Source organism: Macrobrachium nipponense, chromosome 32, assembly GCF_015104395.2.
Source record: "Macrobrachium nipponense isolate FS-2020 chromosome 32, ASM1510439v2, whole genome shotgun sequence".
In the NCBI taxonomy this organism is placed as follows: Eukaryota; Metazoa; Arthropoda; class Malacostraca; order Decapoda; family Palaemonidae; genus Macrobrachium; species Macrobrachium nipponense.
In genome coordinates this window covers 7018073-7030251 of record NC_061094.1, presented here as the reverse complement: position 1 = coordinate 7030251, position 12179 = coordinate 7018073, and the positions used below count along the sequence as shown (strand labels likewise).

General features: G+C 39.2%; 1 protein-coding gene across 1 annotated transcript; it reads left to right on the top strand.

The window, feature by feature from the left end:
* The first annotated feature begins 5763 nt into the window (after positions 1-5763).
* On the top strand, positions 5764-10422 carry LOC135207190 (neural-cadherin-like). The gene is made up of 2 exons (XM_064238760.1): positions 5764-8136; positions 9469-10422. The coding sequence occupies exons 1-2, from the start codon at positions 5764-5766 to the stop codon at positions 10420-10422; spliced, it is 3327 nt and encodes a 1108-aa protein (XP_064094830.1).
* Positions 10423-12179: the final 1757 nt, after the last annotated feature.

The following is a 12179-nucleotide window of genomic DNA, read 5'->3' as shown; positions in this document are numbered from 1 at the left end:
TTTTCATAAGTGATGATATACAGGTAAATACGGAGATATTATATAAAATAATTAGAGAAAATAGTGGATAAATATATACCGAAGAAGAAAAGTAAACTTCATTCAAGCATACCAAGAGACAGAAGGATCTTGTTCCAGAAAATCAGAAAGTGGAAAAAAGGTCTTGCAAAAGAAAAAATGCATGGAAAGTGATGGAACTAAAAAGTAAGATAGAAAATGCAGGACAAAAGATAATACAATCAAAAGAAAATGAAAAACGGGACTTGGAAAGAAAAAACCCTAGTAAATATCAAGCAAAACCCCAAACTATTGTACTCGTAAGTGAAAAAGATGAATAAAAGAAGAATAGAAATAGGCCCTCTAAGATTTGAAGGGAGATTAACGAATGAAAAAAAGGAAATATGCAACATATTGGCAGAAAAATATAAGAGAAAATTCACCCCTAGAATTGATAATGAAGATAATGATACAGAAATAAGGGATGAAAATAGTGAATATTTATCAGACATAGATATTGAAGTCGATATTGTGCAGGCTATTAATGAAATTAAAAATGGAGCTGCAGCTGGGCCTGATGGTGTCCCTGCTATTTTGCTAACGAAAGTAGTTCATTCTATCGCAAAGCCACTTGCAATATTATTAACCATTTCATGTCCAACTGACGTAATAGTACGTAAAAATACTCTATCCATTATCTATCCAACTGACGTAGCGGTACGTAAAATTTACCGAAATTTTTCGTAAGTGTGGTAGGGGCATTTTTTTTTTTATTTTCGGACAAGTAGCGATTTCCATAGGCTAGATCATACCTTGGACCATGTATCTCGGGTATCAATAAGCCAGCAAAGTACTTCCTGTTCTGCGCATGCTCAAATCCCTGGCGTAGTAAAATTCTCACAATGAAATCAGCTGATCGCACCGACACTTTCCTCTCAATGACCCACGTGCGAGCTCTTGTTGACACAAGTGTTTGTTTACATGGTTACGTCACGCAAGATCAATCGTTTTTCAGCATGCATTCGCGTAGTTTTTATGGTACAAGTAACGGAAAACGCGTTAGTGCATCCCATAAGGGACAATTAGAGTTTCGGCAGGGCTCTGAATCTCCAGAAAATGCCAAGATAAGGAGGCTTCTAATGGACTATGACTTTTCTTGGAAGGCTCGTAGAATTAACCTAACCCCAACCAAGCAAACCATGGAACTACTTCGTCTGGAGTAGGAGGAAGAAATTCGCCTGTTGTGTATAGCTTTTGAGCTACGAACGATAATGTTGACAACGGTAACATTTTTTTTCGTTTCGATCAATTTATAATGTCAAAATGAAACTGTTGCTGTTAACAAAGCCATTTTTCTTAACTCTCCCTTTATTCTTAAACTTTTCCTCTACATTTTCGTATTTTTACAAAGTAATTCCTATGAAAAATAACCGAGATAGGGCTCTTCAAAAAATTTTTATTCTAGCGACAAATGTTGACGACGGTAACATTTTTTTTCGTTTCGATCAACTTATAACGTCAAAATGAAACTGTTACCGTTACCAAAGCCATTTTTCTTGACCCCCCCTTTATTCTTCAACTTTTCTTCTACATTTTCGTATATTTACAAAGGAATTTCTATGAAAAATAACCGAGATGAGGCTATTCCAAAAAAAAAAGAAATTTCTAGAGATAATTCTCACCATGCGCCGGGCAGAGCGATCTGTTTCTTATTCTCTTTTCTATCAATTTCTTCACCGGCTGGACTTATTCGTTTTCCATTGTTTTATATGTCGATATTTAGAGAATTTTGTTGGCTTTCTCATAAAAATTAATTTATTCGCCTAACTATTATAGCATTTGACCTACGAACGATAATGTTAAGAACGGTAACATTTTTTTTCGTTTCGATCAACTTATAACGTCAAAATGAAACTGTTGCCGTTACCAAAGCCATTTTTCTTGACTTTCACATTATTTTTCAACGTTTTCTCTACATTTTCGTATATTTACAAAGGAATTTCAATGAAAAATAACCGAGATAGGGCTCTTAAAAAAAAAAAATGTTTCTAGCGATAATTCTCACAATGTGCCGGGCAGAGCGCTCTGTTTCTTACCCTCTTTTCTATCAATTTTTTCACCGGCTGGACTTATTCGTTTTCCATTGATTTATATGTCGATATTTTGAGAATTTCATTGGCTTTCTCATAAAAAAATAATTCATTCGCCTGACTTTCATAGTTTTTGGGTTACAAACGAAAATATGAAAAAAGTAAATGTTTTTTTGTTTTTGTTAAACAACTCACATTTTTTCGTATTTAAAGGGCTGGGACTGTTATTCTGGCTATTGCACCATAAAATACTAACAATTAGAAAAAAAAGACAACAAAATGAACGTTGTTGGCATGAAATTTATATTTTTTCTGAATTTTCGAAATAATTATTTTTTCGCACTGTCAAGCGCTCCCAGACATCTCGGATATCTGGGGACTCAGTGCTCAAAACTAAGCGGATATGAAAGAGTTAAGACAAAGTGTAGATACATGCAAGATTTATGATGAGCACAAATTAGCATATATTACCCCTACTTTCAAAAGTGGATCAGATAGAGGAAGTAATTATAGACCTGTGAGTCTAACATCACATATTATGAAAGTGTATGAAAGGGTAATGAAGAAAAATATTATGAAACATTTAATAAAAAATAATTTGTTTAATATAGGACAACATGGTTTTGTACCCGGAAAAAGTACACAAACCCAACTGTTAGTCCACCGTGAGAACATATACAAAAATATGAAAAACGGAAATGAAACAGATGTGGTTTATTTAGACTTTGCAAAAGCTTTTGACAAGGTAGATCATAATATATTAGCGAAGAAAATTAGAAAACATAATATAGTGGACAAAGTAGGAAGACGGTTAAAAGAATTTTTACACAACAGAAGACAGATAGTTATTGCAAACAATGAGAAATCTGATGAAGCTAAGGTAATATCCGGTGTGCCACAAGGTACGGTGTTAGCTGCATTACTGTTTGTTATTATGATTGCAGACATAGACAGTAATGTTAAGGACTCGGTAGTGAGTAGTTTCGCCGATGACACAAGAATAAGTAGAGAAATTAATTGTGATGAAGATAGGAACGCGCTACAAAGAGACCTTAACAAAGTATATGATTGGGCAGAGGTAAATAAGATGGTATTTAACTCTGATAAATTTGAAACAATAAATTATGGAGATAGAGAAGGAAAGCTATATGCATATAGGGGACCTAAGAATGAGACAATCACAAATAAGGAAGCAGTTAAAGACCTTGGTGTGATGTTGAATAGGAACATGTTATGCAATGATTAAATATTGCAATATGATATGGTACCCACACTATCAAAAGGATATTGCACAAATAGAGTGTACAAATGTCCTTTACAGCTAGAATAGAAGAAGTTAAGGATCTTGACTACTGGGAAAGACTACAATTTTTAAAATTATATAGTCTAGAAAGGAGAAGAGAACTCTACATGATAATTCTGGCATGGAAACAGATAGAAGGAATTGCCGAAAACATCATGGAGCTAAAAATATCAGAAAGAGCAAGCAGAGGTAGATTAATAGTGCCCAAAACTATACCAGGAAAAATAAGGAAAGCACACAGGGCATTAATCCACTACCCACCAGCATCGACAATGCAGCGTCTATTCAATGCGTTGCCAGCTCATCTGAGGAATATATCAGGAGTGAGCGTAGATGTGTTTAAGAATAAGCTCGACAAATATCTAAGCTGCATCCCAGACCATCCGAGATTGGAAGATGCAAAATAAACCGGAAGATGCACTAGCAACTCTCTGGTAGACATTAGAGGTGCCTCACACTGAGGGATCTGGGGCAACCCGAACAAGATGTAAGGTCTGTAAGGTAAGGTAAGATCTCTCTCTCTCTCTCGGTAACACTAAATAATCACTATTAAGTCTCTCTCTCTCTGTAGCCCCAGATAATTACTATTAAGTCTCTCTCTCTCTCTCTCTCTCTCTCTCTCTCTCTCTCTCTCTCTCTCTTTCTCTCTCCTCCTCTGCTTCGTCTCTCTCTCTCTGTGACACCAGATAATTACTATTAAGTCTGTGTGTGTGTGTGTGTGCGTGACACCAGATATTTTACTGTTAAATCTCTCTCTCTCTCTCTCTCTCTCTCTCTCTCTCTCTCTCCATGTTGATTGGTTTTAATCATTGCAATTCTTAAGAACTACAATTACTAAGCTGAAATTATTTTAAGTAATTCGCAATTATTATTCTAACCTCATCTGACTTTCTTATTTTATTCTTTCCCACTTTCTCTCTCTGGTCACACCATAATTTATTTCCAAATAAAATTATTTTCAGGATTAACATGTATCGATGCACTAGTATTAAAGAAGCAATTACTATAGTAGATTCACATCAACTGTGCATCTGATGTCTAGTCTACTCCCTTACGACGCTCCTGATTGGCTGTTGATAAGCCAATCGCAGGGCTGGAAACTCTCAGTCTCTCTCGAGAGTTCACATAGGCAGGATGTATGTTCCATCTCTCCTGAGGGATACCTTTGAAAGACGTAGCCCTCAGGAGAGGTGGAACACAGATCCTACCCATGCGAACTCTCGACAGAGACGGAGAGTGTCCAGCCCTGCGACTGGCTTATCAACAGGCAGTCAGGAGCGTCGTAAGGGAGTAGACTAGACATCAGATGCACAGTTGATGTGAATCTACTACAGTACAGTTATTCATTGCATGAAAATAGAAATGTCTGGATTGCCACTTATATCATAGTTCCCTTTTCCACTTCCTTTTATCTTCATTATCTTTATTTTCAACTTCGATACTCTTATTTTTTTATTTTTTCATTTGCCTTACTTTTTTGCCCTGTTCCCTTCGTCCGATGGACCAGAAATTTTGCATGGTTACTCGATCCCGGTGACAATACAACCTTACATGATCAGTAGGTCAGCAGTGACCTGTGGTGACCCCACCATGTCCCCTTCCAGTAGCTCAGGAATAGTATGAAACTCTTTGGATTTTTCACGCCTTTGACTTGGTAGACTAATTTGGTAACTCTATGGAATTTTCAAACCTTCTTTGGCTTGACAGGATATCAATTTCATTAAAGGCAGTCCCCGTGTTACATCAGGTTCGAGTTAAGTCGTTCCGGACTTAAGGCGCTGTTGCTATTTATTCCCATTATAATTACAATGTTTCGAGTTAAAGCGATTTTCAGCTTACAGCGATTTTCAGCTTACAGCGATTTCCAGCTTACAGCACCCTGACGGGATCGCTGTAACTAGGGGACTGCCTGTAATTATAAATCAGTTACTATTTCTGTCAAAACTGAAAAATGTATAAAATGAAAAGATATTGATTTTTTAAAACTCGCTTTCATTACAATGCACTAAAAAGTGAAAAATCAATTTTTTGAGACACCACGATTTTCTTACAATTAAACATGTCCACAAAAAAAAATGCGTGGGTGCCAAACATGGAAGGAAATGCTACAAGAAATAGAAAAAATACATTTCTTTTCTTATATCATATCCTTCCATGTTTGGCGCCCACATTTTTATTTTTGTAAACATGATTAATTATATGAAAACCCTGGTGTCTCAAAACATTTTTTTTTTTTTGGCTTTTTAGTGCATTTTAATAAAAGCATTTTAAAAAATATTTTTTTGAACCATAATCTTTCCTCCTTCTCCCAATTCTCGTCCCTCATTTCCACCTACCTGGCCTTCTCCATGCATTAATTCTTTCTTTGCCTACATGCCGTCATTTCTTCCCCTCTCCTTCTCTGTCATTTACAGCCCCCCGCTTCCTCATGCAGTCACAGACTTCTCCTACATCCCTGCAGGCACAGCCACAGTTGACGTCCTCGTGCTAGACACTAACGACTCCCCACCGCGATTCACCAAATCCTTCTGGAAGGCCGAAGTGGAGGAATCGGTGGAGCCCTCCATCCCCAACAGAACCATCCTCAATGTCACCGTTCTAGACGACGATGAGACGAACAACTTTTATTTCGAGATCCCAGAAGCTTACGAAGTGGCGTCAGATATGTTTATCATAGAGGCAATTGGTGATGGGATCGGGGCTATCAGACTGGCTAAACCTTTGGATTTCGAGGACCCTTCACAAAGGTTAGGCTTTGAGTTTCAGATCGTCGTGTCGGATGTTGGAGAGGTCGCAGCAGAAGCTCATACCGCTTCTGCTTGGGTGGAAATAAGAATAAAGGATGTGAATGATAATGCCCCAGTTTTTAAGGAAGATTCAATAGAAGTAAACGTCTCCGAAAAAATGATCATCGGTTCGGCCATAAGTACGTTTGTCGCCACTGATGTGGATAATGAGGGAAGGGGCAAGATTTCTTATACGATAGATCCAAAATCAGACAAGATGGGACATTTTTCAGTTAGCAGTGAGGGCACTGTGAAACTCCGACGTCCATTAGACAGAGAGACTATTCCTCGACATCTTATACTTATCAAGGCCTCAGATGAAGGCATCCCCCAAAAGACCAGTACTGCAAACTTGACTGTCAATGTTCTGGATGAAAATGACAATGCACCAAGGTTCAGTAGAGCGTATTTTCCAATTTTACCAGAAAATCAACCGTCAAGAAAATTGATTGAGGTTTCTGCAGTAGACGATGATGATGCCACCAGAGGCAATGGACCCCCCTTCCACTTTGCATTAGATATATCATCATCCACTGCTGAAATCCAGGCTCTATTTTCAGTGGAGCACAATGCCACAGGGGATAATGGTCAGGGAGCGGCAGTAGTGTCTTCACTTGGAAGTTTTGACAGAGAGATGCGCAAGGAATACCACCTGCCAATTGTTATAGTAGACTCAGGGCATCCACCTATGACTGGCACTTCTACTCTCGTCATAACCATAGGAGATGAAAACGACAATCTAATGAGACCAGGAGAGAAACGTGTCTCGGTCTATACTCATAAGAGCATATCCCAGGAAACACAAATTGGGCGTATCTATGTGCATGATCCTGATGACTGGGACTTGGTAGACAAAACCTTTAATTGGAGTGGTAAACCACATCCTAATTTTATCTTAGATGAAGATTCTGGTATGATCACCATGCTTGCTGCTACAAGAAGTGGAGAATATTTGCTGGAGTTTCTTGTGCAAGACCACAAACATTCACAGAACAATGTCAAAGCTAATGTCACTGTAAGTGTCATTTACATTCCCGAGAGAGTTGTCCAACAAGCAGCTTCTCTGAGGATTGCTAACATAACAGATGAATTCTTTATTCAGACCTGGTATAATCCTGCAAATGATTCTGTGCCAAGTAAGGCTGATTTGTTTAGAAGAGAAATTTCAGAAATGGTAAACACAGACGCAGATAATGTCCACATCTTTAGTCTCAAACTTAGCAAAAGTAGACCACCAGTGACAGATGTTCGGTTTACTGTCTTTGATGGCCACTACTTTGAGGCAGGACTGTTAAGTGCTCTCGTAATGGAGCAAAAAAATGACATTGAAACAAAGCTAGGCATAAGCATCATAATGATTGGAATAAATGAATGCCTTGATGAAAGTGTGCCTTGTGACGGGTCTTGCACGAGCAATCTTGTCATTTCTGATGAGCCTTACTTAGTAGATGCTAATAGGACCTCAGTTGTTAGTGTTAATGTTAATGTGATCCCTGAATGTGCCTGTCAAGCGATTGATTTTTCCATAGCAAATGTCAAAAAACAAACAGCGTGTCGTCCTAAACCCTGTAAAAACCGTGGGAAATGCATCAGAGAAAAAGATGGGACTCACTGTGTGTGCCCTAAAGGACTTCAAGGTCCAAGGTGCCAGATGTTAACAATGACGTTTGAAGGCAATGGCTACAGCTGGTTCCCAAGTCTGGCAACATGTGACAAGAACCACATAAGTGTAGAGTTTGTGACCGTGCGTAAACATGGACTCATATTCTACAATGATGCCTTAACTTTTTCTCGGGAGAAGGGGCATTTCACCTCCGACTTCATATTGCTTGAGATTGAAAATGGACAGTTGAGGTTCTTGACTGACTATGGCTCTGGCACAATTCAGCTGAGGGTTAATGGAACGGGAAATCTGGCAGATGGGCGATGGCACAGAGTTGATTTGTTTTTGGAAACAAGGGTAAGTATAGTCTTGTATAATTTGAACTTGATAATGTGAAATATCTAGTGTTGTTTGAGACTAATTCTTGTCTCTATTACCTCTCTCTCTCTCTCTCTCTCTCTCTCTCTCTCTCTCTCTCTCTTCGTTCTCATGTCTTTTCGCAAACCTCCACTCGTCATCAGCTTTCTTTCTTATAGTTATCAAATTAGGCCTGGGTCCTCCAACCTTTCTGGTGCCAGCAGGAGCCAAGCTGACACTATCCCAGACTATTCTCTCAGGGGTTGTGCGAAGGACGTGTCTACGCCAACTCTTATCTTCATCTCATCATCTTTATCCTGCAGTTTGATTCCTGTATGCTTTAAGATTTATTTTTAAACAAAGATTCTCTTAAACTTGATTTCATTCTCATACCGTGATGCCTGTTTGTTTAGCAATGCAGACTGTACTACTAGAGTAACTAGACTACGTATAATTTTACTTTCATGTGAAATTTCAGTCTATTTATTTTACCCTTTTTTTAATCTTGACATTCCAACTCTAGAGAATTAATAAAATGAAAAAGTTCAACCTTATTAATCCTCTCTCCGTCTACTGGTATTTCGTCCCTTTCTCTCTTGATTTGTGGCTATGTGACCTATTTGGTTCAGATGACTGTCATCCATATTTATGGATGACCTGTTGTTACAAAAAGAGTACCTAAAATTACCACATCAATTATTTGCAGTCTCAAAACTAATACAGTGTCCCTCGCCCATAGAATTTAGTTTACCGAAATCCTCCATACTTCAATGTTCCAACTTCCTTCATATTCAGATCACCAACAACAATTCCCATATTTCTGTTTGATGATTTATCTATAGAATTGGAGTTCCGTATGAGCTTCATCACTTATTTCTGTGTAGAAAGTATTCGTTGTTATACTGCACTGTAACACTCATATGCAATGATTCAATTTAAATTTTGCCAACGGTAATCCACTACTCACTGCCCTGTTGAGGCACTTAATGCAATTGATGCATTGGGCATTAAGATCATGCCTACTCCTCTACCAGTTTTATTTGCTTTTCCTGAATAAATATATGTTCACCTAGATTAAAGGCATATTTGCCTATTGAGTGTTAACATTAATATACTGCAATATAAATGTTCTTTAACCCATAAGAATACTTATTAAGAATGTAATGAGCTCTGCATCAGATTACATTGCTAACGTATGGAGTACCATGTTCTATAAATTTTCGGTTAAGTGAATTTCATTTCTAGCCTGACTTAAGAGAATTAATTTACTTGCAGCCATTCAGAAGAATCTTCTAACTTTTGCTATTTTCCCCATACATCATCAACCAACAGAGTATAAGTGTAGAAGTGGATCACTGCATGACTGCAATTGTTCAAGAACCACACGAGCAGCTGAAAGGTATGTTTGATACATCAAGTTGCCGCGCAGAAAGTCAGGTTCCTCCTTACAGTAGATACCTGAATCTGAATGGCCCGCTGCAAGTTGGGGGAATTCGGCATTATTCCTTTCAGAGAAATCCCAAGAATACATTCACTCCAAGTGTACAGCCTTTCTCTGGCTGCATCAGGAACCTGATGCTGAACGGGCACTTTTATGACTTCTCACAGCCTCTTCTCCACAACAACACTTCTTGGAAATGTAAACCGTTCGAGGAGATATGCAGGGGAAACAAAGGCACCGAGTCTAATGACTCCTTCGAGTCATGTTCCCACGGGACCTGTGAAGGCTCCTTCCATCATCCAGTCTGTGTGTGCGATCCTGGTTGGACAGGAACAACCTGCAGTGAGCGTACAGTCCCTGCTTATTTTGGCAATGTCTCTTATGTGAAATACGCACTTTCCTTCAAACCAAACACTTATAGCATGAATATCCAACTGCGATTCCGAACGTGGGAGTTAGCAGGAGTACTACTGCATGTAGCTAATCAGTACAATCAAGAATTCGGCACTCTCCAGATTGAAGACAGTCGTCTTCTCTTCCGTTTCAACACAAACAGTCATTCGAAAGAAGAGCAAATTGTTCAACTGTCTCATGTGAATGTGAGTGATGGTGAATGGCATTTAGCAGCCGTTGCACGCATTGGAGTCATTGTCATCCTTTCTCTGGACGAAGGTGATGGAAACTGGTATAATGAATCCTACAGGAGTGACTCAAGTCACTTGCTGATAGATGTCGATCTCCAGGAAGGCGTCGTTGTTGGAGGGAAGGTTCGTTACTCTGGAGTAGATCATTTAACCGTTGATGAAGATTATAGACAAGGTTTGTTATACTTTAGTAAGAGGTGAGTTTTATACTGTCTAAAATCATGAAAAGACCTTGCAATAAAAAGAAACCTTATAATCTCTGAAATCTGACGTTCTGGACTCACTTGCCTTGTTTTTGTTTTTATTCCTGCTGCCCAGAGAGTATTACATCTTTTCAGGCTGTATTGATGATGTTCGTTTAGATGGCCACCCTCTTCCCCTGCCACCAAATAGCAACGGAACTCGGTGGGCACAGACAGTGGTCTTTCAAAACGTCATCGAAAATTGCATTTCACAAGACCAGTGCATCAATGTTGAGTGTTTGGCCCCGTTCGTCTGCAAAAACCAGTGGATGAAACACGAGTGCAGGTTAGTTGCCCATGATGTTGTGGTCACTTTATTTAATTTCAGTTCTGCCAGGTACATCTTTCACTGGCATTGCAGTGAGTATAAGTTAACAATATTATATTTTTAGTGGCCCCAACTTGACTGTAAATTCCTCACATATCATAAGATGCTGGGATAAAAGAGCAGGGTAACTTCCTAGTACTTAATTATGACGTTCCTCTAGTGCCCACTACGATTTACACTTCAGTTTTGACTTATGAAAGATGTTACCCCTCTTTCATCTTTTACTTCAATGGTAATGTTCAAATCCATTATCATAAAACCCTACAAAGCCTTCTTGATTTAAACCTAAGGAAGTCATATGCATTACTGGGTGCTGTGACATAACAGCAGAACACTCAGCTCGCGAATTAGCGTATTGTTTGCCTCATGGATAATAATCCATGCTATATACTTCCCTTTCATGCTGTGCAAATGCTGCACACAGCTGCAAGGAAGGCAGCATCCTCTCAAACGACCACATGAAATGTGTTCAGATAGACGTCTGCTTTCACGATCCATGCATGAACGGCGGCACATGTTACGTTCAGGGGACATCCTATGCCTGCAGCTGCTCACAAGGCTTCCATGGAAGGAACTGCCAATGGCCGAATGAGCCAACTGGATCTCAGCTTGCTTTGGGGGTTGCGGCCTTCGTCGTATCTTGCCTAATTATTATAATCGGTAAGATTTTCTATATTATTACCAGTTTTATTTTCTCTTATAGGAGTAGTTGCAGCACTGGTAGATTTGTGTCATCATGTGCTTGTGGTGTAACATAGGAAGTGATCTGACATCATTGCAAATTTGACGACTGAATCCAAAACATATGACACATGAAATCAACAACGTAAATCGAATTTGCCACTCGGATTAAATAGTCTTTTCCCTTTGGTCGTACCTTCAAGTTGGACTCATGGTGTTCGTAGTGTACAGAAAGTGGCTGCGTCAAAGACAAATGGAGAGGCGCCAAATGAAGCGCCCCTACTACAACGCTGGTGGGAACTCTAGACTCAAAGAGGCTGAAGACGAAAGCGTTTCAACGAGCACGACCCTCGATCTGACAGCAATTGCTCTTCCCACAGTTACTGAGCACCGCCATGAGAAGGTTTTCACATGTTACACATCAGGTAGGGACACCATACTAAGAACTTTAAGAAGTCTCCCCAAATAATACCTTCTGGAGAAAGTTAATCCTAATTTCACACTTGCACACTTATCTGACTCTTACACTCTTTCTGCATCCAGCACAGAGATCACACTCTTTCTGCATCTATAGCACAGAGATCACACACCCTCTGCATCTAGCACAGAGATCACACTCTTTCTGCATCTGTAGCACAGAGATCACACACCCTCTGCATCTAGCACAGAGATCACACTCTTTCTGCATCTATAGCACAGAGATCACA

Bases quoted from the DNA above. Each gene is read 5' to 3' on its own strand.
- LOC135207190 (XM_064238760.1), top strand. From the start codon at position 5,764: ATGCCGTCATTTCTTCCCCTCTCCTTCTCTGTCATTTACAGCCCCCCG. The intron at 8,137-9,468 runs GTAAGTATAGTC...ATCAACCAACAG, and splicing joins ATTTGTTTTTGGAAACAAGG to AGTATAAGTGTAGAAGTGGA.